The sequence below is a fragment of the Rhea americana genome, unplaced genomic scaffold, assembly GCF_003343005.1.
Source record: "Rhea americana isolate MKP2758 unplaced genomic scaffold, rheAme1 scaffold_164, whole genome shotgun sequence".
NCBI classification, from domain to species: domain Eukaryota; kingdom Metazoa; phylum Chordata; class Aves; order Rheiformes; family Rheidae; genus Rhea; species Rhea americana.
In genome coordinates, this window is record NW_028185750.1 from 1,187,002 (window position 1) to 1,214,501 (window position 27,500).

The 27,500-nt window shown below is 36.3% G+C and overlaps 1 protein-coding gene across 3 annotated transcripts in view; it reads right to left on the reverse strand.

The window, feature by feature from the left end:
- Positions 1 to 27,500, reverse strand: part of MAPKAP1 (MAPK associated protein 1) — a 107,807-nt gene that overhangs the window by 47,207 nt on the left and 33,100 nt on the right. For all 3 annotated transcript variants that reach the window (XM_085300482.1, XM_085300484.1, XM_085300481.1), the window contains exons 5-6: positions 12,268 to 12,440; positions 6,696 to 6,872 (exon numbers count right to left, since the gene is read on the reverse strand). In XM_085300482.1, coding sequence (XP_085156608.1) covers positions 6,696 to 6,872; positions 12,268 to 12,440 — 350 coding nt within the window. The remainder of the gene's footprint in view (positions 1 to 6,695; positions 6,873 to 12,267; positions 12,441 to 27,500) is intronic.

The window sequence follows — 27,500 nt, forward strand, 5'->3', positions numbered from 1 at the left end:
TATGTTTTTTAATACGGAGTGATCAGAACTGAGTACACTGTTCCACAGGAGGAAGTATCATCCTCTGTAAGATTTCTATCCTTAGAAGAGCCTCAAGATTTGGGGGCTTTGACCAATCCCATACAACAAGCAGGGACTTTCCGGGAGTCCCTTTACCGGTGAGCAACTCTCTTCCTTAAACTGCTACAGAAGCCGGCGCAGTGCACAAGCAACATGGAACATCTGATTCTCTCTGATTCRCCTCACTCTGCATCAGCCTCCCAAATTCACTACTGTTCTAGTCTCGACTGACCCTGCCGAGCTAAATTTTGTGAATTCTTTCTTTTTTTACAAGAAAATATTACGTTATAGTATAATTATAAAAAGGAAAACACTTTTTCCTTTTTAGTTATTTATGTTTGTCAAGGAATTGCTACAGAAAAAAAGCAATGCTTTCAAAGCWCTGAAACAATACAGAACAGAGATAAAACTTTTCTTTTCAAGAGGCATTCAGTGCCTTCAAGTAATTACATAAATGTCTTTCTGTGTTGCAGAATATTAAGAGAACTGCATCCAAAATATATGAAAATAATTTAAAATACTGAAGGAAAACCAAGAAAGGAGATAAAAGCCTTCCAAAAAAATCCATGTCCAAGCAGATCAGAGTCACTATTTTTCTTTTTTTTACCCCCTCAAATACAAAATTTCTTCCAAATGGCTTTTCTCACAAAGTAGGGCCTGCAACCTCTACTACGGAGAAGCCAGGTTTCCTGCTGCAGGCGAAGCCACCAGCGGCAACTCAATGCTGATGCCCTAATTTGGGTTTGCTAATAATACCGAGACATCTCTGTAACCTCCCAAAAATGGAAGACTGCCTTTCAATTCCTGACACTTTAGCTGTTAAAAAGCACATGCTGTTGCTGCTGCTGCTAGGGTTTCAGTCCACTCTAACTTGGTCAATTCTTTCTATTGAGCAGCTGGCCTGAGAACTGTCAAACTAATTTTACTGACACTCTATTACTAAATCAYGGCTGAACCACAGCCATTCTTTGCCTCAGAAGCTGGATCGCATCCCAGAACAATCTTTAAAAGTTTATTTTACTGATCAAAGCAAAATAAGAAAAACCTCTGTGTTTTACTATATTTAGTGTGCTATCCAGTAAGTGAGACCTTGGCAAGAGCTACGAAATGTAAAGCGCACCCCACATTCGTAAACTTTGGGATATTTGCTCTGGAACTCAGCCAGAAGCGCTGGAGATGCCAATCAGAGTTCACACGCGCTATTCTGCCCTTGCTCTGCCTCTGCTCAGTAAGCACCCAACGCTGGTTTTCTCTAACAGCGTACCCCAGAACCTCCGTAACGACATTYTAGCACCCAGTAAACCCAGAAATCTGAGCTGAAAGTGGACCGAAGCCCGGACGAAAAAGATTCTTCTGTCATCTTGGGATCAGGCCAGTACGTCAGGCCACATTTCCTGCGCCGCAGAGAACGAGAGGAGGAGAGCAGCAGCCCTGGCACGCCGGAGCGCTGGCGAACAGCGAGCGCGTCTTGGAGCTCCCCCTCAGCACTGGCTTGTCTGAAGCGCCATCAATCCACAGCCATCCTTCTTCATAGGCAAAGAGCACAGTCGAGGCTCTTCTGGAAGAAATACACGTCCCAGCTTTCCTCGCCAGCTTCTCCGTGATGCGCCGCATCGACAGTGTGCATGAACTTCCCTCACTGAACCTTATTCCAGCAGATCCTCAATTACGATTATTAATTCCATATGGCTTAGCATACTCTACTAATACGTGATACTTTTATTTTAAGTCAACACACTAGAAAATGGGACAAACATACGCTATTTTATCAATTAGAACTGCTGCTTACAAATTGGAAGCCAAAGAAACTCCTTAGCTTGTATTTTCTGTCATTTTACAAAAACATACCTGGGTGACAAGGTTAAATCAAGCAAAGGAAATCCCTGGCACTTATCATCCACAGGCATTACTGATAAATTGTGCAGTGGAGGAATAAAGGATTACCTTCTGTATTTTTTCATTACACTTTTCTTTTGTTACAGAATACATAAATCCATTGTGGCACAATGTAATATGTATCATCGTGCTACACCTGTGGACGTTTCATAACGGCTGCCATGTCTGTGCAGTCAGGAATGATAAGTGAACCACCCGTGAATGTTAATGATAGTGATCATTCCGAGGTAACTCGGCTTTCCATCTTCTTTTACAGCCTCAGTGCTGGAGCCAGGGTGGCAAGGTTCAGAGGCGGAAAAGAAAACAAACAGAAAAGGCAAGAGCTGCAGAGCTCTGCAGCCAGGGACGCGGTTCTGGGGAGAGCGGGTCAGAGGCGGCCGGCAATTTCTGCAGCATCTTCTCCATGCGCTCAGTTTACGTAAAAAAAACAAAACCAAAAAAAACAAAAACAACCCTCAATATTTAGAAGACGAAAAGCTTCTGTTCTGAGTGAGAAATAAACTTTTCCCAAAGCTATCTTTCCAACCTAGAACAACTTTTTTTTTTTTTTTTTTTTTTTTTTTAAAAAAAATCTGAATTTATAGCACTTAAAGCTCTCTGCAGAAAATGGCTGGCATGTTTGAAAGTGCCTGAGAATGACTAATAATGATTTCCACTTGATCAGCACAGAGTCAAAGTTAAGACTAAAAATCCCAGTTGACACAACGTATTTAACTTCAGCTGGGTAATTTTTTTTTTTTTAAGATAAAATGCATAATGATATGAATCAGAATGACTATACTAACTTCATTTTTAGTTCTGAGTCTAAATGATACTGCTTTTGTGTAGCTACAGTTAGCCTTAGATAATTTTTTGTGCTCTTTGGCTTAAATGCCTATATTTTGACACTACCATARTCTAACACTAGAAATCTAACAAGTTTACCTTTTGCTCCAACTCATTTCCTGGGGATCCTATCTTTCTGTATTTCCCAGGAGCCTACCTTCTCAATTTAGGCACCAACATTAATTTTCTTAAATTTGCATTCTATGAATATTCTAAAATATATTTTGTAGATTACCTATACTTTTCTAAAAACTGGTAATAGGCCTGTTGGGGAGTGCTTCTTTAGCCTGAATAAATACACATTTCAAAGCTTTGGATTTGTAAATGTACTGTGAAAGTTTGGTATTTTAATAATGTTTCAAACTTTCATCTACCAGGTATAATGATGGTGCTACTTTGAAAAAAAATGCATATGTAATGGTCAAAGCAATTTACACATAATATTAAAACAGAAAAAGCTGCTACTGAGCAGAGGAACTGCATTGCCAAACTTAATCTATATGCCAACTGGCARCTGAGTTACAACTCCCAGAAACACCATTTGATATAGCATGTCAAGTTGTGATTATAATAAAGTTTCCAAAAAAAAAATATCCTAAATGATAGTACAGATTTATTTTAAGCAACTTTCGTTCAAGTCTTTCAGGTATTGCTTCACCATCTCACAAAGTCTGCATTTACATGAACGCACTGCTTTGTTTGACTCTCCTGACAAATCATATTCGACATCAAAGAGGACCGTTTGAGAATGCAGTGTTTGACATTGGACAAAGTACTCCTTTCCACAACAGACATTTTCCAAAAACATAACTCGCTAGACTAATGGGCAGTTAGAAGCCAGAATGACTGCCCTCCGTCTTCTCCTTGTGTAACTTTGCCAGAGTCCTTGGAACTTGCCAAATTCGGTCATGCCTGCTTAGCTTGCTCGACTGATTGTGCCAGAAAAGAAAATAAGACACAGATGTATTTGAGCTCTTTGAGATGCCAGTAAGAGAGACAGCTAATGGCTTCATTTCGACCCTCCCCTACCAGCTGGGCACAGGTGGGGGGATAATGAGGTCCCTCTCCCTAATCAAACTCAATTATTTACTACTCTGTATAACCACAAAGACACTTACATTCAGCTCAGAATATAAAATGCACTGTAGGCTACTTCCCACCACTACCACTGGGTATTTATAACTAACTCAAGTGGGTAAGAGTTTGCCTTGGCAGGAGTTTAAGTGTATAAAGTTCTGCAAACTGTTTTTGCTCAAATATGTCCTGCTGAAATAGGGTCCCCGGCGAGGTTCCTTAACTGTCAGCTCAGGGAACTGCACAACATCTGAGAATATATCCAAAATACAGGACGGGTGAGATCTGAAATAAAACACCATGCTTCATCATGAAGCTTCTCAGAAGCATCAACTTTTTGCAACAGTGATGTAATATTAATAAACATTACAAGTCACAAGCCTGACAAAGCAGCAGCTGGAATATTTTAGCATGAGGAGGAAAAGAAAGAGATACAAGATACAAAAGCACAATTACATGCACTAGTAGGATGACAGAAAAGGAAGATGCAAAATTTAAAACAAATTCCTATAAAAATGAGACAGCACATACATTTAAGCTCACAGTAGAAACCATTTTTTGATCTAGTGATGATCAAATAATTTTCTATTCTAGGAACCACACTAAAAATCCAATTTAAATGTAAATACTTATTAATAAGTATTTACATACGAAGTAAAAGCAATTTCATGCAAACATGTGGATACAAAAAAAGTGCTTTCAGAAAAGCACTACCCATGATGCAGTTGTGCTATTTCTCCTCCTAGTAAACTCTGGCTTTTTGAATCTTTGTGAATTTTGCAGCACTTTGCCCACACTAGTCTTATTTTGTACGTGGCTAGCTCTTGGAGCTACTGCTGATCCCTCCTATACATTTCTCTGAACTGCCTAATCACATAGTTAATAAGCATCTAGTATTTTTTTGTAACAGCAGCACCAGCACTTAAAGTGGAAAGGTAGCAGATATATCTGTGCGCAAAAGAAAACACGTTGTGAGCACATTCTGTGCAGTCACCTTTAGGCCTGCTAAAAAGACATTCATAAATATTAAGAAGGGAGCTGGAAAAAACTTATTAAAATATACAAGCAACTGTTCACATTTTGCTACAGTACTTTACAAAAAAAGAAAAATCAATATATTGTTTAAAGGATGATTTGCCTGAAAAATGAACTACAAATCAAATCTATGGCAAGAGCATTGACTCCAGAGAATGCTTGCAGGTGAGAGAGAGATTCCATCTTTCAAATAAAACATGCAGCATTCCTCAGTCAGATAGTGSAAACTAAATACTCCGCAATCCCATAGGACGAAAAGCAGTCAGCTGCCTGGCTCAACCGTGTGATTGCAACCTGCTCTACACAAAAATGGACCTTGTAATATGACTTGAAATACTGCTTCATTCCCTCTTTGTATAAGCTTCCACATGACAGCATTGTATTCAGCAAAGCTGAATATGGTTACCTTAAATAACTTATTTTTAAATATTGTTGAGAGAATACTTTATTTTCCAATGACCTAATGCAATAGAAAGGAATGAATGAGCCTTTGGGAAATACACGTGGGATTTCTGATAACCTCTTTCAGTATGACACTTTAGACCTGTTTCTAAGACAAAAAGTCTGTAATAATGAATATAAAAATGAATTAAATAGCTTAGAAATTTTTTTTTTTTTATGTCTGACTATTCAGAATGGGAGGCAGCTGTATGATTCTGAAATTTAAACAATTCTTTATGTTCTAAAATACTCTACTGAAATTGCAAAAATAATCAGGAAAGCTAAATTAGCATTTTCATTTTGAGAGATTCAAACACTAAATACTTTTTCCCAAGAAAGAAGTGATTTATGTTACTAATATGGTACATTAGTAATTAAGGTTTTTCATGGTTTAAAAGACTTCTCTCTCACAAGTAAGGAAAAATAATGGTGGCCAAGCACAGTATATCTCTACTGATACGAATTTACTGATAATTACCTAACAAACTCCTCAAAACTACAAACAGGACAGCTTCAAGATTAAGCGGTGGGTGGAGGCTCCCTCTGATTCCTTCTGGACTGTACAGTGGCATGTCTAGTCATATTCTAACTATTACCCTTATTTACTCACCACTTCCCTTCTCAGTCAGAGCAGTATTATTAATACATGCTATAACTATTGCATTTAAAATTATTTGTTATTTAGCCTACCAATTAGAAATGTTTTCAGTTGGTCTTTAAATACAAATTCACTATTTTGTCTATCAGTCTTAAAAAGAAGATTCATGTCTATTCCCTCTCTGCGATGCCCAAACACCATATATGTATATTTTTTCTGCTAAAATTTATCATGTTTTCCCAAAAAAGTCAAGAAAATACTAGCAGTATCAATTCTTGATACCTACTGCAAAGGTCTCTGGGTAAATTATCTACATCCAGCATCAATGTTTTGGAAGCTAACTCTCTCCCAGCTATTATATATGTTATTTCATTTGTTATTCAAAATATTTTTCATAAATAAGTATCATGTTTGGATCAAAATGAAGATTATGAGCTCAAATATTTATTAGCAGGAATGCAATAATTTACTTTTTCCAAATTAATCATACGCACAACAGCTTTTTTTCCTTCTCYACCCCCTGTAGTTTTAGATTCACAAGGAGTCTCTCATCTGAAGTACTTCCAGCAGCATTTATTTTCTTACCTGCCTCATGAAAGATTCTACACTGTAACATCATCTGCAAAGAATCATAAATACACATGCCCCCTTTAATGAAATTCAAATGAAGAGAAGTAGAGAGAGAGAAAAAAAAAAAAAGATGTGGAAGTGGTGGCATGGACACACGGATGTTAAGATAATTTACAAAGTTAGCATCCATACTCACATTCGAACAAAGAGCGACTGTTTCGCCGCCAGTCCAGGAGACGAGTACTTTTCAACCAACGCCAGAGTGCTGAAGCCAAACTTGTGAATGGGCTCATTGGAATCCAAGGGTGGAAAATCTGTGTCAACYTCACCATCGTCCTCAGCAATATGGAGACAGTAGGCATTGACGTTGTCACTGCAACAAACAAAAAGCAAATTTATTCAGAAGAGAAACTAGACAACAAACTCCATTCTGCAGACCAACATCAACTGCTAAACATCATAGAAAATAAGCAGACACACTTCTTACAGAAATAATATACTTAAAAGCCACTGATGACATGTATTTATATAAAGATTCAAGTCCCAACACATCTTGCTACCATAGTCATGTGGCAATARAAATAAAAACAACCAAACAAACAACCTCCCCCCCAAGAATAAGGCAGAGAGTCTTGTTTCATCATTAACAGGACCGTAAGGAAAATAGTGTCAGATCAATGATTAAAATACATCAAAGTCTACAGAAGTTTCACGACTTCATAAAACATGTAGTAATATTTCTCCATTTGTGGAAACATATTTATGTATATGACCATTAAATTTTAGAATCGAGGACAAACAAGCAGTGTCTATATATTCCTCTTATACATCAAGCAACAGTGAAAAAGCTTACTGAACATATACTTGCAAATTAGAGAGTGATCTTAGATATGTAAACATTGTAATAAACAAAAATCAAGGGATAAGCTACAAAGAAAGTAAAAAAAGTGTTAAATACAGTATTAATTGTTAAAAATTAGCATATACTAACAAGTAGAACTAAATAACACAGGAGGCTTTAAGCAGATGCTGTATGGAGAAGATGCAAAACAAAATCTAAGCCTCCTTCCACATACTAAAATCCATGGGGAAATAGCTCTATCTTTACATACAAAACATAATAGTAATCACGCTTTCCTAATACTAAAGTCTATTTCAAATGTTAATATTTAAATTATTCAGTTGCAAATAAGTATCCTTTCTTTTTGCAAATCTGCCATCATTCAGACATTTTCCAGAGCCGTGAAGTATAGCTTGAATGTTCACATGGCAGTATGTTTCTAAACTCTGCAGTTTAAATTTGGAGTTTTAATTGCATGATTGATGCTTAAATTAATTAATTGCAAAGTGTATGCTAATTGTTTAATTGGTCRCTTGATCTATATAGATCATTTTTTGAATTAAATGAGTTGATTTACAAAGTTTATTGATTGGATGTGACAATGAATTATTTCACTGACTACCTGATTTGCAATTTTCTCAATTAATTCACAAACCTTTGGTTGTAACTATGCTTTATTGAGAGTGCTAGTCCAGGTGATCTATATGCACACTGTCATGCCTTAAGATATTTATTATATAAAACAGCTAATAATGATGCATTAATATTAATGTAAACTGTAAATTTGCTAAATGGATGGCTAACAAAAAGATAATCCAGCAATGTTTGTCACTATAAATTYTGGAAATTCTGCACTACTACTAAAGAAACTTTTATGAGTCCCTAGACTGCTGTGAAGAACTGGAACATCACTGCAGAACTAATTTTTAACTTCAAGAGCACTTAAGTAACCTTTAGGAAYGCTGGCCAAAGATAGCACTGGCAACAGAATCTATACCCTGCAAGGGCTTTGACCCAAACAAAGTGAGCTCGGGGAGGGTCTGTGGTCTTCATTATAGGAATCATTTTCATTTTAGGAATCAGCTAGGCAAACAGGTTGTGAATATACAGACACAGCTGATCCTGCTTAGATTATAGAAATGCCTGGAGTGATTTTTAGGTCCTTCCCAAGTGTATTCTTCTTTGATTCTATTTSGATTTCTACCAGCAGACAGTAAGAAAGCTTTGCATCCTCATTATGTCCATGCCAAAAACCTTAAAAATCCCCCCATGTCATGAGACATTCCAGTCTGAATACTCACCCAATACCTGTCTTTACATAAGCATGCTCTGTGCTTCCTGCTGATTTTCTAGTACAGGACCCTACGTGTTTGACAGAATTTTTCTATGGGCAGCCTCATGTGCACTTAAAGTTCTTTCTACATAAAGTTACCATTTTCAGGTGGCACTTGATGCACTTGCACAACACTCATTAAAATTAAGGGGCTATATAGGCATGCAGGCAACAGAATACATTCAGTTTGGTTCCAAAGCAATTCAAACGCTAAACATGGAAGTGGTGATACCATTTTATATTCCACCAGTTATACTGCAAACACACAAAGTCTGCTACATCTCAAAAATTAAAGGGGTTGCAAATGTCTTCAAACATGGAGTAGCTTCCTGAACGTTAACAAAGATAAGTCACGGCTTTAAAGATCTGCTTATTTTGATGAGCTAAATCATAATTTCAAAAAACCCACTCATTTGTGTCAAGAAAGACTGTTTCATGTTAGCAGTGGCAAAAAAGAATCAAAATATAAATGACCTAATACAGACATTGATGTTCTGTCAAAGAAAATGCTGCATTAACATACCACTTTAAGATGTTGACCTACAAACTGTCTACTGAAATTGCACCTATTTTCACACACTGTTCCTTCAGAGCTATTACAAGTGCTTATTATAATCTGGAATGAGATCAAAATAGCAACACAAAATAGATGAGGCTCCAATAATTAGTGAAGATAACACCAAGTACGTTCTTAATATCTATTGCAGCTAATCTATTGAAAAAACCAAGTCCACTGGGTAAACATGTTTTGCATTTTGAACCTCCACCAGCATAAGATCAAAGTCATTAATTTTGCACGCAAATTACAAGGTTCAAAGTCTTGAGAATCTTTTTTTGCTGTGGACAGAATGTAAAGTTTAACTGCAACGAGTGACAGATATAAGTATTCTTAAATTCTAATATAAGGAAGTTTATTTGAATGCTGCGTATCACGAGAATTTATACCTACACGGGCTTGTTTGTTTGTTTTTTGTAGACAGAGCCATTAGAGCACATCCACTGAGGGTGGCGCCAGAATGGTCCCGCGGGTTATGACTCAAGTTCATATGTAACAGGCCAGGAACAGGGTTGCTAACATTGTCAGTGGTTCCTCATATCAAAAGACAGTGAATAGAGACAAAAGCAATAATAAAGAAAAAAAATGGTAGGCTAAATATATATAAAACATTCTCAAAGCAGTCATTCAGTACTCACTCACTGCAGACTCTTCCACCTACTTTTTAGGAAAAAGAATCTCACYATATGTTTTTCCTAAAGGCAGAGGAGCTGTTTCTCATAGTCAAGTCTATAACCTTCTCAGTATTATCCAACAGTATTACTAGCAGGTCTAGTTGCCTTTTTGCATGCAGTATATATAAGATTTTAAACATTACCTATATGTATTTTAATACAACTTCACAACTATACTTTTCTTTTCTTTTTTTTTTTTTTTTTTTTTTTTGACTAAGCTGACTAGATCAGGGCCAAAACCAAAATGTAGAATATATAACCTACAAAAGCTATTTTACCTCAACCTCCATTATTTATTATTTCTGTCCTGAGATTTGATTACATTGGACAGCCTCCTTGGTCATGATCACTCTTTGACACATCATAATATCTTATCCTTCAATGCAGACAGTGAAATTCATTTCCTCCCACTGCTGACTTTTGCCGTGGGCAATGTTTCATGGACTACTTCTACTCATTGGCACTGTTCCATTTGAGGTGTGCTGTGTCCCTGAAATATATACACGTGTCCAAATATTGACATTAGTGGTATCTAGCTTGTTAAAAAATTAGCTAATAATACACAAAAGATACTTTGTGGAATGCATGACTTACAGAACAGAAATTAACAATAGCAAATGAAATGGCACTGTCTGCAAATAATTCCACATTTCTTCTCCCGTATAAAAACTGTTAAATAAATGTTCTTCAGAAGGTCCAAGGGAACTCCTAGACCCAGTGCACCAGTATCCCTGAAGCTCTGTCTTCAAGAGGGGCTGCTTTTCTGTGCTGCCCTTCCCCTACTACCCAGAAATCAGCCATTCTGCAGGATCCTAAAGAAAGGGATTTGAAGATAACTCTGAGCACCTTCCCTTCCCCCCCTCAGAGATGTCTTCCCCATGCAACTGTGCTATAGCAGCAGAGAAGATTACAGAGTTCTCAAACGCTTTCGAAAAATGCTGTAAGAGCAACAACTACAAAAAGCAGTACCAAAGAAAAAACATTCAACAAATATTCCAGGAACAAAGAAAATTTGAAACATGAAAAATTGACTGGCTTATATAAAAACATCAACCAAAACTGTTAACCTTTCTTTCCACCAGAAAAGTCATCAGCTAATAACTGTTATTAATACCTCTGTAATAAACTATATTAATGTCTTCTTTCACGTTCTATGACCCAACAAAAAATGGAAATACTTCTTTGGATTTTATATAACTCTTTTAAAAGCAAAGTTATTCATATGAGTGGGTCTGAAGTACCTTTTTGTATAACTTGTGACCTACCAAGATAAAGTAACGGCTTTCATTAAACAACGCTACCTCAACAGCATGGCAGACTCAAATCATTATTCAGTCACACAAATTTAAGAGCAAACTATTTTCACAATGAAGAGGTAACCAATAGTTATCAAAGATGCTGAAAAATCCATTGACTTCCTGAAACCAAGAATTTCTAAAGGACAACACAGATTTTGATCTTTTTTATTGCAAAAAGCCAAGGTGATTGAGGTCAAAGTTTCACAGCAATTATAAAATACTGTATAACTAATGATTTTTGAATTAAAGAATACTACTTTTTCCTAATGTCAAACAAAACTAGCATTTATTTTGTTTGCAAGATTCTTATTTGCATATTCTTATTTTAATAGTATCTCCACGATGATTACCTGGAAAGAAAAACATGATATACTTTTAGCCCCTAAATCTCAATTTTTAGAAAAACAGAAATATTTTAATGTGTGTATATTAATCAAGGTCACTGTCACCAGAATGACAACTGAAAGTAAGTAAATAATAATGCTAACATCCTATGACAGAATTTTAAGCATTATAGTTAAAATGTAATAAATGGTTTCATCAGAACACTAATAATGCTTCCAAGACACTCTGTCACCYAGTACAATGATTCCTCTTTTTGTGAATCTGTAGGAGGAACCCGGTATGATGCAGACAAAAGACAGTCAGAATCTTGGTACCTTTTCCCAAAATAAACAAAAAACGGAATTACAGATGAATTTTAAATTCTATTTGACATACTTGTGATCTTAGGCATTAGGGACACTATAAAAATATAGATGGACATAAAATAAAAGATATCTCCATGACAATAAAAGAGATAAGATTTATATTATTTTTCATAGAGTGTTTTCAAATTAGGGTTCATTTACAGATCCACAGTTTCACAYGCTTATCATTCTACAGTACTCAGTAGGTGAACTGAAAGCAAAGTGTGTATTGCTCAAACGGAAATACTGATAAACGTGTAGGAGGTTTCTGTGAGATCTAGCTCTGAAAACACTGATATAGAAATTCATTTCATTATGCAAAAAAGGCTGGAGAAGAAAAAAATAGAGATCAAGAGGTAGTAAAGAAAGCACATTACTTTAGTTTTGGTTCCCGTCCCTCACTTGTATATTGCCAGCATATTAGTCCAATCAGGTCATGCACCTTGGCGTTCGCTATCGTCACAACTGTCATAGGCAGCAGTTTGTCTTGGCTTGCGTGCAGTGGGAGGTAGACATCAATTTTTTTGGTTGCAGTTGTACCAACATGTCCCTGTTGAGAAAAACATGTTTTATTAGAACGCATAAAAGACAAAGTATGACAGTTATACAAAATCTGTTCTAGATTGAATTCCTTTCAGTAACAAGATTAAAATATACTGTTATGACTTTTAAAACGGAAACAAGTTTGAATGTTTAAATTCCAATTCTTTTAATGGTGTTTACTATATCTGTAAAAATTACATGAAAGATTTCACAATGATTTCGCAGATTTCCACAAGAAGTCTGAACTTCACTGTGAGATTCTATGTTTGTAYGAGATCTAAGAAAGGGAGAACTATCGAGCTTGCCTAAAACTTCAGAAAATGCTTTTCTATCAGCCTTTACTGGTAGCATTATTCTTATTTCTACATTTCTGTTTCTATACGTTTCTGTACTTCCTTCCACTACTTGAAAAGCTTGCTTCCCTCAATAGCAAAACTATCAATTCCCTTCTTACTACMGCCATCACTCTCTTTAGTCCCCTGGCATCTTCCATCCTGATTCACAAAGCAATCTGTCTCATCACCACCCTCAGCTTCGCTGCTTAAACTAGTTCTGCACTACATGTCAAAGCTGCCAATGCTACTGGCTTTTTAACGTTTCTGTTTTCCCTCCAGCTTTACTTTGGGGCTGTTCTCACTCTCTTTCGTTTCCCTTTTCCCCCCACCCACCTTCAATTTTAATATATCTGCTGATACACAGAAGGAGGCAAAGGATTTCACCCCAGGATGCACAGTGGGATAAAATGTAGGGAAACCCTCCACGTACAAAAAAGCAAGGGAGACGGGAGGCTGACCAGCACCTCCCAGCAGAAAGGAGGAGTGAAAAGAGATTGTCACAGCTGACAGAGGTCTACACATACAAATTAACGAGACTCAAAGATTGATCTTTAAATGCAAACAACAAATTCAGAAACAGTGTCTGTTCAAATTGAACCATTTGAACTGATAAAGGTTAGTTCACAACCAGCTAACGCAGGCCGTAAACTGTTCATATAAGGGAAAGTAAAATGGGGTTACAGAACCTAAGGATGGAAGTATGGCCAAAGGGAACATCAATCACATCAGAGGTTAAGACATGACTATAGACAAACCTTAGGCTTGATCTTTGTTTGCCAAGACAAAGACAAAATCACAGACATAACTAAGCTCACATTCAGTTACTTTGAACTATTTGAAGACATCCAAGAAGTCTTAACTAATACTGTTTTTTATTGGAACTTATTGTATTAAAGTCTATTTGGCACCACGGCGATTAAAACCCAAGAAAACAAAATACATAGCAACATGAAGAACTATGAAGTTTGCATTAAATGTTAAATGCCACGTTCCACAGAGCGTGGGGCATGCCAGCAGCTTGTTTGGATAAGCCTTATGTCCTACCAGTGCAACTGGCAAGAGAGGTTCATGTGCAAGAGAGTGATTAAAGACATTTTCTTGAATTAACTTTAAACTTCAAGTTAAGAAGATTCAGTGAAGCTATTTAAGCACCCATCCAGCTGCAGTGCTTCCCTGTTGTGTACCTTCGACTCTCTAAGATAACAACTAGACTCACAACCTTACTTCTCCAATGAAAACAGTACTACAAAAGAACTGCAACTGCTACAAAACAGCTTGTTTTCTTTCTCTCGCTCCATCCCTCTCTGCTTGCTTTCCTACTTGCAAGGCTTATTTTTAAGGGAAATTAAACTAATATCAGACAATGAATCTCCAGTCTCAAATTCTGTTCCCGTCTTCGTCAAGGTGGTGACATGGGGAACACCCTAACATGCATCTAACATACATACAATTATGAATGTTTCTTACATTAAGGTAGTGTTTGCACATACCAGTCAGAATGGAAGGCCCCTTGTTTCAAAAGTATTTACTTTGGAATCAGTAAATAGCAATTATCAAGTAAATTACTGTGAATCCTGGGTGTGCTGAACTAGTTACACGTCTAAAACCCAAAGATGTCAGGATCAAAAATAACAGTTTAAATCTACCAATGGAAAAAAATAAAATGACAATCAGATGTTAGAATTGTTGCTAAGGTTACAACTGATATACATGGCACAAAGCAGAAAAAGGAGTGAAAAGGATAAAGGCTGAGAATYGTAACTAAAAAGCAAAAAGCACAGACGACTCCATCAGCCTCTAGTTTAAGTACAGACTGTTTTATAAGWTCCTAACCCCCCAAAAAATCTGTACTGATAAAATGAACACATCTTATGGACCTGAGCTTACATTATCACAAATAAGTTCCTACACTGTCCTTCAGAGTGCTTCTCTATCTTCTTTGCCCTACAYTGAGCTTCTTAAATTTGTTCTTCCCCATCCTCAAATCTCCACACACCCAGTCGTTTTTTTTTACCATCTTCCCTGTCCAAATCCCTCCACTACAGATATCACTATTCTCTAACTTAAAAACATTCTGCATGAACATGAAGATGAAATGTGGCTTAAAACATAAGTACTTCATACATGTCTTGGGATACCAGCTACCCTATAAATCAGGGGAAYAATATCACTAGTGGCACTGTTGGGAAATGGCTCAAAAGCATTACTATTATACTCAAGATTTTTAAAAAGGTAAATGAAATACTTGCATAAATTACAAGTGCTCTAATACCGATTGCCATCAGATATTACCAAAGCCGAAACCTTAGATTTAGGAGCTGATTAGATGTTTCAATTAATAATGAGAACATTCACTGTCACATTAGTCGAGAAAAATTAGCAAGCCCTAGAAACACATAGGTCAAGGTTTAGACTGATGAATCACTAGTCAAAGGGGTTTGGAGAAATCTCCAATATGTTTATCACGAATTGATGACATTTCTTCTGAACTAGCGCTGGAAATCCAAAACATCAGGTACCTGTCTACAGAATTGAATGAATCCATATTCTTAGTCTGAACCTGCAAAATACTAATCGTGCAAGAAGTCCCACAGAGCTCAATTAYCTACCTTCTCAAAGCTTAAGAGGTAGGGTTTGTAGGAGGAAGGACTGAATAAAAGGGATCCAATTATTAGTCTCAGTGGCCAAGAGTCAAAAGATCTAGCCACACTGGATTTAACTAGTAATAACTTGTGGATTTTGTGTTGCTTGTAGTGACTTCTTTAGAAGGAATCATTCAGAACCAGATTACAGACACTACTGGAAGCATAATTACTTTTTTCCCCCCAAACTAAAAATTGGATTCTGACTGTAAATGTTGAGCAGACCAAGAAGATAAAGTACAATTACCTATATTCAAAAAGGCAGCAGCAAACTTTATTAATAGATCCTGTATAAAATTCAATGGAAAATCTATTCAGGGCCAGGGGCCTTACCATTTGGAGTTTTCTTAATAGCCTCCAATAAATCTGGGAGGCATAAAGGGGCTGTTAAATTAACATTTTCCTGATCTGTCACCTGTGGCTAGTTAATCTGTCAAAAAATTCTTTTAGCTTGTCAGTGGACACTGTATATTCTGACAAATGAAGTCTGGAATAAAATTGACAAAATATCTCGTTAATTTTCTAGGAAATCACAAATCTGATTCCATTAAGCTTTTATTGTTAGAAATGTTATATTCCCCTAGTCCTTTAAGAAAGTGAGAAACTGTGTACACACAACACATAAAACAGATCTAACAATTTTCTGAATATTTTTACTAATAGATTCTCTTAAGGCCGCTAGTGTTTTCACATTGTCCGTTCTTAAGAAAATTTCAATTTGCCACTTCTATAATATTTTCATCTCATGTAAAGCAAAAATGATACTTTATCACCAAACATACGGTACTGGGATTCATCAGAGGAGACRTGGCCCTGTGCAGCACACCCAGGCTTGAGGAAGTAATCAACAGAGACACACTTCCCAACTTACTGCTAATAGATAGTGCGCACACAAAGAAACTACTTAGCTTCTTAATATATCTGGGTTTTCTACCTAGGAAAAAATTCTTAACTACATTTAGAACTTTCAGTGGTTAGCACATCGTTGTTCTTATACAAGAACTGTGCAACTGTAATGTTACATAAAACGAATTAATGAATTCACAAATATCTGTTTTCTATTTTTTTTTATAATGAGTTAAGCAGTTCAATTTATATTTATGCACTTTTGTAATTAAAAATGAAAGTAGCACTGACCAAGCCTAGGAAAGTTACTTCCATTAATAAACAAACTTCATCTAAAAGAATAACTTGCTACCTATGACTACTGCTCCTGTGAATCCACATATCCCAAGGCATCTAAAATAAACACAGACATTGTAGTACATTAATCTTTGAGGATATACAGTAATGGTTTAAAAGTTGTTGGGCTAAGTATAACTATATATGTTACTATAAGTAGCACAACAGCAGGTATGTATGTTGTTGCAACTTCTAGACATAGGAGCATGAGTGAAAGATGTGACAGGTAACTCAAATTATGAATTTTAAGAGATTTGGCAGGAGCATACTTATGAGCTGAGTTTTTTAATTATATAAATTCTGGTTACTACACTTATGACAGGAAAACTGCATACAGAATGATCTTGACTGGTTCCCTACAGTTTTAASTTATCTCAATTTTATTATTCTGTAATAAAGTCAATATGCTTTAAATATAGCATGTTAAATCAAAAAAATAAGAAATAGATACTTTTTCAATTCTGTGAATCCAAGGAGTCTTTTTAAGACTTGATCTCAAAGGCCACTAAAGAATGTATACCTCTTTCCAATACTACATGATGCATTTCTTGAAAAGGTTACAGTGTGGCCATTAATATTCTCCCAGTTTATAYAGGAAACTTTGTCTACCTCCAAGGACAGCTTACTTCTAAATGTAATTCTAAAGTACCTGGATAACGGGAAACTAATGAAATAGTCATTGAGAAAACCATGTATACTGTGTCCTCACATCTGAGTTGTTTTACTGCACACTGCAGTAGAAAATTAAAATAAAGTCCATAAACACTTCCTAGAGAAAAATATGATTAATTTTCAACAATAATAATTTACTGCATCTTCCTGTACAATAGAGCTCTGTGACTAAATGTTATATCACTTTAAGATTAGATGCTCTAATGATATAATGCAAAGATTTTACTGAATCATTATTTAGTGAGTCATAAAAACCTCTTAAAATTAATCTTTCATGCACATCCAGCTTATCCAAAGTTAGCATTTAATTAGATGGCCTTGGCACAAATGAGCTTACTACTTTATTTGCTCAATCAGTATATGTCTCTCCAGTAATTATAATTAATTCAAGTCATTGACTCACCTCCCAGCAAACCATGTTAAACATTATACAAAATGGAAACAAATGTTTATCCTCTTCCAAATGCAAAATTTCTTCTCACTTTCACATCAAGTGAAATGTTCTTGTTTTAGGTGACAGGGTAGAAACAGGGTATTTAGTTTTACTATGAGATGAAGCAATCATCCTAAACATAACTCAAAAATGTATTTAAATAATATATAGAAAATATATGATGGGGGAAAAATGTAAATATTGAGCTAATAGATTTCAAACACAAAAGTTCCAACAGATTGSAGAACAAGTGTTTATGGCAACAAAGAATATTTTTCTAAGAAGCTCATGAAAACCACTATTTCCTAAGGTATGCATTTTTAAAAACAAAGTTGTAATTYAGAGTAATTCTTTCTTCACCCCAAATAATTGGAAATAAATCAGTCGATGAACCTCTATATAAAACAGCTTTTGTGGGGATGAGTACACAAGAAGGCTGCTCTTAAAAAAATAATACGATAAAAAAAGTTCAGATGATCAACTATTTTAAAAGCTTTCAATACACACATGGCAGAGACCCTTCCACTATCGTGCAATATAATCCACCAGTGGCATCTTGTTCAGAGAGAGCACACGGGCAGCCAAGCAGGGCGATGAGCACCCTTAGCAGCAACATCCGACACCCACGCTGCCCAAGGGCGAAACCTGGGGCTGCAACGAGTACTTCTCATGCTGCGAGTAAATCACCTARCATAATATGATGGTTAAATATTTACTACATTGTCTGTTCATTTTATTTACACAGCATTGAAACAGATCTAGAGAAAATGCCTGTTCAGTTGCATATTTTATTAATATCCATAGGAATAAAGCCAGGTCCTATAGTTCATATGAAAATACAGAGTAGTTTTACCACCTTCATTCCCCAACACGCCTACCCCACAATGGCCAAATAAGAATGATATTTCACCAAGTCATTAAGCCAGTGTTGATATAATAATATAAGTCTTATGATCAATTTTATTATTCTAAAGTCATTTATCGAAAATATCACTAGCCAGACCAATGGGACAATACAAAACGAACCAAACAGTTGCAGCAGGTGAACACACACAGCCCGCCAGTTCCGAGGAAGTCTAAAGAAGTCTAAAGTTCCTCTCGAAGGAGTGGATTCTCCTTTACATCATCACAGCTTGCATTGCAGAGTTAGTAGATCACAAAGCAAAACCCCATTAACATTGTTAAACACTTAATTTATCTTATTCATGTTGTCACTGTTCATAAAAATTTAACCTGGTAATTTCCTGTTACACAAAGCATAACAAAGTATGAATATTTAACTACAAGGTAAATAACACACGATTATTTTTTTATTCTAAATTGTTGACTTCACTTAGCATGTCTGCTTTGTACAGCACCTCACTATTTTTCAATTAAAGGTCCAGATGTTTCAAAGGCTCCAGTAGGCAGCAGCAGTTATGAGAAATGCTTTATCTGCATTGCAATGATCACTACAACATCAGCTCCAGGCTGCATTAACATACTCATGTTTTATTCTAGCCCCCCTCCTAACATACCAGTTAATTATACAACACACAGCTGAGAAACATAACCTCCAGAGCAGGACAGTTTCCTTCCAAGCTTCCACCTGAACAATTTTTTTTATATGCACCTCAAAACTATGATTTATGTGTACAAACACCTAATCAAAYGTCCAAAATCAATGCCTGTTCCTTCTTGGTATTCACTCCCACAATTAATAAAACTGGGTAAGTCATAAGCAAAGAATAATAAATACAATTCTTACAACAGCATATTTCAACCATAGTAACATGTATTCATTTACACAATTCACTTAAAATTTAAAAATATTTTACTCTAAGTGCTATAAATATGATCTCCTGTTATGATTTTTTTCTGGCATATCCTTTAGAAATGGAGGGGACCACAGATCCCTTTAAGGCCCAGGCCTCATTTACTTTCATATGAGTATCATTTTTAGGACAAATGAATCCAGTTCATCTTTAATGCTGTCATATTCAAATGGCATTTTGCCAGCAATGAAGCCCCTCCTGTGCAGCAGCTCAACACAAATCCTGCAGCATCACTGAAGTCAAACATGGGACTTGGAGATGCCTTTCTCTCGAGGCCTGAATTTCATATCAGCTGAGATGGGACTGAACTAACTGGGGATATTAAGCTCTTATTCAGTCAGTTCCAACAGTTCTGCTGAAGAATGAAAACATACATTCAGATTTATCAAAATACAATTGCTATAGCTGCAGCAAAGAGGCATTTGTTCTATGAAACTAACCTTAGTTCCCACAYAGTGAAGAACAGGGAGGACCCACTTCGGAAGAATTATTTACATTTTACTTAGTAATAAACATTACAATCTAATACTAAGGAATAGAGTAATTTTTTGTAATAACAAAATGCAATGAAAACTTATAACTATGCCATAAACATTACTTATATGTCAAGAAATATGCCATGAGATATTTTAATGAACAGATGCTATTCAAAAGATAAATGTTTTTACAAATATTCAACCCTTAAACAGGTCTGAGGCTCTAATCCYTAGCTTCTGTTGCATAAAACAGACAGCTTAAGTTCCTTGAGGACATTAGCCAACCTTAGGTGGAACATTTTTAATACATCACCATGTCACTTTTTAATGTGCCACAATCTATTAACCACATGGCAAACTAACAGGGATTTTTAAAATATGGGTTTTATAGCTTTGTGCTGGTGATTAATTAAATAAATAGCCAATGTTTCACAAATCATCCCTCTAATTAGTCTAAACCAGACACTTTGCATTCACTGGCATTATTGCCATCTGAAGCTCACAGAAGGGCAGTAGCGTTACGACGACGAATCTGTGCACTTCTGAACACATCGTCACCCTGTAGCCACGGCTGGCATCGTACCACGCAGCCCGAAGGCAGAGGTACAATCTTCACAGGTGCTGCAGTCAGCTGGAATTTGACTCCAGCTGCTAGGAAAAGATGTTCTGTTTAATTATGCTCCCTCATCCTGAAGGAAAGGATCGAGGTAACAAAGAAAACAGAGTCTTATCTGCAATTTGACCTGAAGTGGTGAAGCTGTATGTTGCAGAAAATGAACAAATATTTAAGACAGATGCTAGAAAGAATTTATGAGCTAACTGATATATTTTCTGTCAAAACGTTACAACAGTTGAAGTAACAACTAATTACATACAGACCATCCAAAGGAACCAACCAAGGCTTATCATTAAAAGGACTCAATTATTCTTGAAAAGAAAGAGAAAATCATCTGTAAAACCTGCCTGAAATCTCATCATTTTTACTGTGCATATCTAGATAGATCATTTCCCCCAGAGCTCAAATTAAACTCTTAATATGTTCAAGTTTTACTACAGGTTTTTCTCCAAATTATTAACTGGAATTCCCAATCTAGGTAGGTTTTTATATGGAAATATGTTCTGTAGTGTTTAGTGACATTATCACAATAGCATTTCCCCCCCTCAATTTAAAAACCATCAGAGAGACTGGAAATGATGTAGCAGTCTGGCTGCTCATGAAGATGGTATTTTATTTCTTGTACTATGTGATTTTTTTTTCCCTTAGCATCAGTCACTATATACACATCAAGAGTCGTTTCATAAGCTTGTCCCTTAAACTGAAGTTTCTACTTACATTACTCAGAAAGGCTCAAAGAACAAGTCAAACACAAGTTCAGCTGGGACTTCACCCAGACAACCCAAGACACTAATTGCACTGTCTGATTTGCCATGCTTATATAGTGAGGGAAAAGCAACGGACTGTTTATGTGCAGTACGTCTGAGAACATTACAACTGTTAATCACTGCAGTGGACTGCAAAGCTGCTTAGGACACGTGAGGCTGACCAGCAAGTTACTCCTCCTAATTTGTTGTTATGAAAAAAAAGTCATGAGACAAAACATGTAGTCTTTGGAAAATGATCTAGGACAAATAATCTGGGCTATATTATACCAACAAAAATAATAAAGTACAATAACGCACTTGGATATATTACTTGTTGGTGAGATTGTATACTCATTTAATCAAACTAAACTTATACATTCATGATTTCAGCAATATAGTCAAAGTTTTTGTATTTCAAAATCGATGAACAAAAGAATAAATGCCTTAGGGCTCTGTCAAATGCAACTACTTCCTTTTTATGCAAAGAGAACAGAAACTAATTCCAAGAAAAATCCTAAAGCCTCTTTGGTAAAAGATCTCTCTTCGATGATTTCTCTCCAGAGATTAGGCAACAGGGTAACACGGCCATACAGGGCTTTATTGCCAAATTGCATTTAATAATGCTGAATCCAGTCCTGAATTCTTGTTGCAGACACAGTGAACCAGAGGTAGAAATAGCAACTACTAATAGCTTCTACTAATACTTCTGCAAAGAAGGGCCTATAAACAGAAAGAAATGAGAACACAAAGGAGTATGGCATTACTTTCTCAACACCAAGAGGGAAATTAAGTTCAAGAGAACTACAAAAGATTATCTTAGTGCGCAGAATAAAGAATTGTAAAGACTTAATTGTACCCTTTCCCCAGCACGATCAAACAAAATTCCTCAAATCTGCAGCAAATTCCAGACCATGGCTTTATCCTACCAAAAAAAATCTGAAATTCTAATTAACTGTAGTGATAGCAACCTAACACATTTTGTTTCTGAATTGTCTCCATTTCCACTAGCAGTATGACTACAGACAGAACTCATTGGTTGTGAAAATTTTATAACCATCTCTTTTGGAAAATAATCCAATTATATACATATGCACTGAAACGCTATACTATTTGCCTATTTATTGATTCTGCCATTGTTGTGCACACAAAATTAGTTTAACATACCATTTGACACAGCACATAAAGTACATTCTCAAACAATACAAATGACCCTGACTTTGAGTTGGGAAAAATTGGAACTCCCGGCTTTTTGCAGAATTAGTATTTTCATGATACTTTTTAGAAGACTGGTCTAATAATCCCAGTATCTTGACTAAAATCTCTGATAATTACACCCTATCTTCATAAATTTGCTTTACACTTGTGGCTGGATATGGGATAGAGCTTTACTTCCTGCTCATAATGCATTTGAAACAAGTGGCACATTTCTGCTTGAAAGGACCACTTTAAGAAAAGTCTATAATGGGTAGACACAAGGTATGTCCACTGCTGACTTAACAGAAAGGCTGGATTCTTGCTTGAGATCATTTCAAGACAAAAGCCATTTAAAACAATTAATTAAAAAAACATTCTGTACTTAGTTGGGAACCTAATTCTAGGTTCTAATTTCAGAAAATTGTTATAAAACAACATAAAGACCATGGAAATTCAAATTTGTAGTGAAAATAAGAATTAAAAAAACTTATTACAGCTCCATGCAGATTGTTTAATTAGAAAAGCAGAATTCATCCTTTAGTGATATTGAGATGCCTGAATAGACCCAAAAAAGAGTCCTTAAACTCACTTTCTTCATAATTAGTGTCAATGTTTTCAAGTTATTCTTAAAGTACAAGGGCCACTATGAATGTGTAGTCTAAAAGACTACTTTCTGATAAATTAAAGATATTCATTTCCCTCAGAAAAGCTTCTTCCAACAAACACGTCCATTAGAGGTGTACATTCAATAAATATCAAGCATTAAAAACATTTTCTAATAAGCCAAATCCATATTTCTTTGGCTGTTAAAAACCTTATGAATATGTTTTTCACTTGGTTTGATCTGTAATTAAGGAAAAGATAATGACATTAGTAAATTGCTAAAAATCAATTAGACAGAATAAAATATAATATGATTCAATCAAGAGATTAACAAGTGCACTATAAAATGTATTTTAAAATTCTTTAATTCCAATTAAGTTGCTTTAAATGACCATTGCTTTGAAAATGCTTTTTATTTAAATGCATTGCCAAACTGYCAGTTCATTAAAATTACTCTACATATTTTATTGTAATTAGCTATTTTCCTTTCAAGATTTTTATAATATTTCCTATTAAGGAAAAGAGCTCCTATGTTTCAGAAGAACTTTCTTTTCCCTCAAAATCTCAAGTGTTCTGGTCACTCAGGGCAAGGTCAGAAGCAGTTAGTGAGCTACCATGTGCAGTCCCAATGGTCTTCCCTTCCTAGTATTTTTTGGAAATTAAAATCYTCAGCCAGAATTATGATTTTCCTGCAAAAATAAAGGTTGGTAACTCACAGTCATGGCTCCAAAGTGCACCTTCTACCTGTTACTTCTTAACAGAAGAAACTGCTAAATAAGGAAACTTWTTTTTCCCAGCCAAATCCAGAAAACTCACCAAAATATCTGTTTCCTATCTGATAAATCAAGTGAGGCTGGTCTGCCCACCGTGGTGACTATGTTGGCAGAAGAAGAGGTGAACACAGGTTATCCAAATTCATAAAGGTTACGCTTGTTAAAGCGGGGACCACAAGCACGTGGCAGCGGCGCGCAGCCTGCGGGGAAGCGCGCTCACCGTGCTGAACACGCTCTCCCTCGCCTCCCTGGCCTTCGATCCTCACCTCTGTATTCGCACCACCTTCTTCCCCTTTCGCACCCCCCCGGCCTTCACTGAACTTTGTCAGGAAGAATCCAAAACAAAATAAATGGCAGAAGCGGAATCGGCTTCTCTACCAGCACGCTCCTTTCTCTGAAGGATGAGCGTAGCACGCGCCAAACCCGGCTCTTAGACTACTGTAAGACAAGCCACTACTCGAGTACTGCATTATGAGCATATGAAGGCAGAAATGTAGGCAGGGCCATGTTTCACAAACATTTTGAAGCATTTCAGATTGAACCACTGTGTTACCTATTTTCCTTTTCCATAGGAAACTTAAAACAGAACCTAACAAAAGACTAACAGATTCGATTACAAGATAAATTTTTTAAAGAGAATTAAGTCTCACAGAAGAGCTTAATGTAACCTGAATAATGGTCATTATTAATTTCCTTGCAATATGTAAAATACTTGCTCATACTCTTCTTGACAAGCAAAAAATAAAGAACTTGTAAAGATGTGAAAGGTAGTATAAAGCTTTATTTTGTTGGCATCTGTCTGTTAAAATCACTCTGTTAATGAGTGATGCCTGCTATAGTAAGGCAAATTCTAAGAGATGTGCCCTGTTAAAATTACACAGTAATTTTAACGTTTTACAACACTTCCTCCCCTACCCCMTTACTAAGGGAAACCTTTCGTATCAGTGCATGTTCAGGAAACTGCATTAGTATTTAAGTTTGTAAAAGTAGTTACACTGATCTCTCTCCACCTGCTCCGTAAGACGGTCTGCCCCAGCCCCAGCACCTAAGCCGAGGGCTGTCTGCTCCCCTTCATCTCAGTAACAGGGTYTGTGCGTCCCTGTGAGCCCTCTTCTGATACGTTCATACGTCTGTATGTTTCTTGTTCCCCATCCTCATGGGAATTAATGTGTCCCCCATTCACGCTTCTGCCATGCACTAAGAATCACGGGTAAGTCCACATAAACTTCCGAAACTTCAAGTTTGAATGCCCATGAGTTCATAAACTTCACATCTCCAGTACTCATGCATACTTTAGACAGGAGCACATTAACTTAGAAAYGGCTGAGGTACAAAGGACCTTTGACAAGAAAAGCAGTCTGTGTAAGGCAATAAAAATCAAGCCTGAACACAATCTTTGTGATAATGGTTCATGTAAGAATTTAAGGGATGAGAGATTAACACAAAAAGATTGGGCAAAGAAATGGAACAGGGCAGGGAAGAGAGAGCATGTTCCAAGTGTAGAAGACACTGTGAAAGAAGKTGAAGCCAGAGKGGTAAGAGACACAAGCTTAAAAGGCACAGGTGAAAAGCACCAGCACTTTTCATCTGATGTTACTTGAAAGGAYACAAAGGAAAATAGAATGTCTCAGCTGATTACTTTCCCATTATTATTTAAATTATTTTTATAAAGGATAGCTAAATATATTTATATTTGTTACAAAACTATCTAAATTCATTAAACTGAGCATTTTGCCTTGAATGTACTTTAAGTTCAAGACAGATTTTCTGCTAGTATTAAATTCATAAGCAAATACATGTTAACATACACAGCACATGTAATAAACTTTTAGCAAATTTAGACAGTATCTAATCTTCAGAAGTTTTAATGCGATTTAATTTCAAACAGATTGATCAGCAACTTATCTAAAATCAACGAGCAGCACCTTTTGCAATGTACAGATATCTGCTTTTTCCTATTCTGTTCTAAAACTGAACTTTTACACCAAGTGTTTTGTCTTCCCCCTTCTTTCCTCCCAGGAAAGCATGGAGAAGAGTGAAGCTAATTATGTACTCATATACAGCATAGCAAATCAGTTAAATCAAACCTGTGTTTCACCTAAGCTGCACAGAGTGCAAATAACATCGCTAACTTTTCTCATTTCATACTCTAGTATCCCCAAGCAAATAAAAAGGAGGAAAGAAGTAAAGTTTCACTACAAATAGAAACTGTCACTTACTAGCATGTGATCTTTTCAGCTCATGCATCCTAAATGCACGCAGAGATATTATATGCACTTTCTATTTAGCAATTTAATTATATCTTTGCAGTCAGAGAGTGGCAATGGTTTGCAGTAATAATCAGGTGAAAACATTCTCACATTAATATGCTGGAATCTGATGTGTTAATTTGATGCAACTTTCCGTTGACAATATGTGATTAATTTGTTCTAAGGCTAGCTATGCTCCCAGCTCTGACAGTTTAAAATGCTGGGTTTCTTTATCTGTATCGCTATTTGACACGCCTTAGCCCACTGCTTTGCTAGGACCACTGTTAATTTGTAATGAACTGGCTTTTCAGGGGGCTCCTTCATTTTTAATTCTGTCAGTGTCACCTCCTTGAGGAAAATTATAAGTTTCCTTAGGTGTGATTACTGCCAAGTGCTGCTGATAAGAGGTTTGAGAAAACAGGGTTTTATAAAGAAGTCAGTATTTAATCTGCTGAAACAGATTTATTGCCTCTAGACAGATAAATATAATAGAAAGTTCTTTCATTTAAAAGTCATTTTCAAGTTCTCCTTTACCTCAAACCCCCAAATAAGAACACCTAGACTGTGCAGTAGTATACCAATGTTTTCAGGAAAGAAAAAGCACTACAAAAAAAATTTAACAAAGTAACCAAGTGCCCATAAAAAGGGACACCCAATTATATTTCTATCCAATTTAATTCACATGGAAGGTCGAAACACACACAAACACACATACTTGCTATAGTAAGACAAATAAACCAACCAAATCACTAAGGACTCGATCCTTCAGCAAAATCAATAGAAACCATTGATACAAGCAGTCCACTGGAGGATTCAAAAATGAGTTCATCCTGAGAACGCTATCTTGTTGAGAAGCAGGCTATATGGATTATTCTCGACTTTCTCCAGAAATTCTCTGTGAGGAATGCACGCTTCTAAATTGAAGTTAAACTAGCCTCTATGATACTGAGATTGCCAGTAAAAGAAYGTCTTTCACCTCAAGACAAACAGCACTTCAAAATGCCATGCAGCAGTCTGCATTTTTTTCAGCCAGAATTAACTGGACCTGAAGCTCTGCCTACACAAGTGAGGCCTGCAAGCAGAGAAAGATGAGTGGCAGCAAGGCTCTAGAAACAGGTGTGTGACCAGGTAGAGATGCTGAGATGTACTCCTCCTAAATATTAAAAAAATATATATTAGTTCTATCTCTAATATTACACTGCCACCCTTTACAGCAGTGTGAGAACACCCCCTACATAAAATCTACAGAACAGTCCAGGGTCAGATGAAGCATTTAAACAAGCCCCAAAGTTTTGACCACATATTCCTACATCCTCTACCTTCATCAAATCT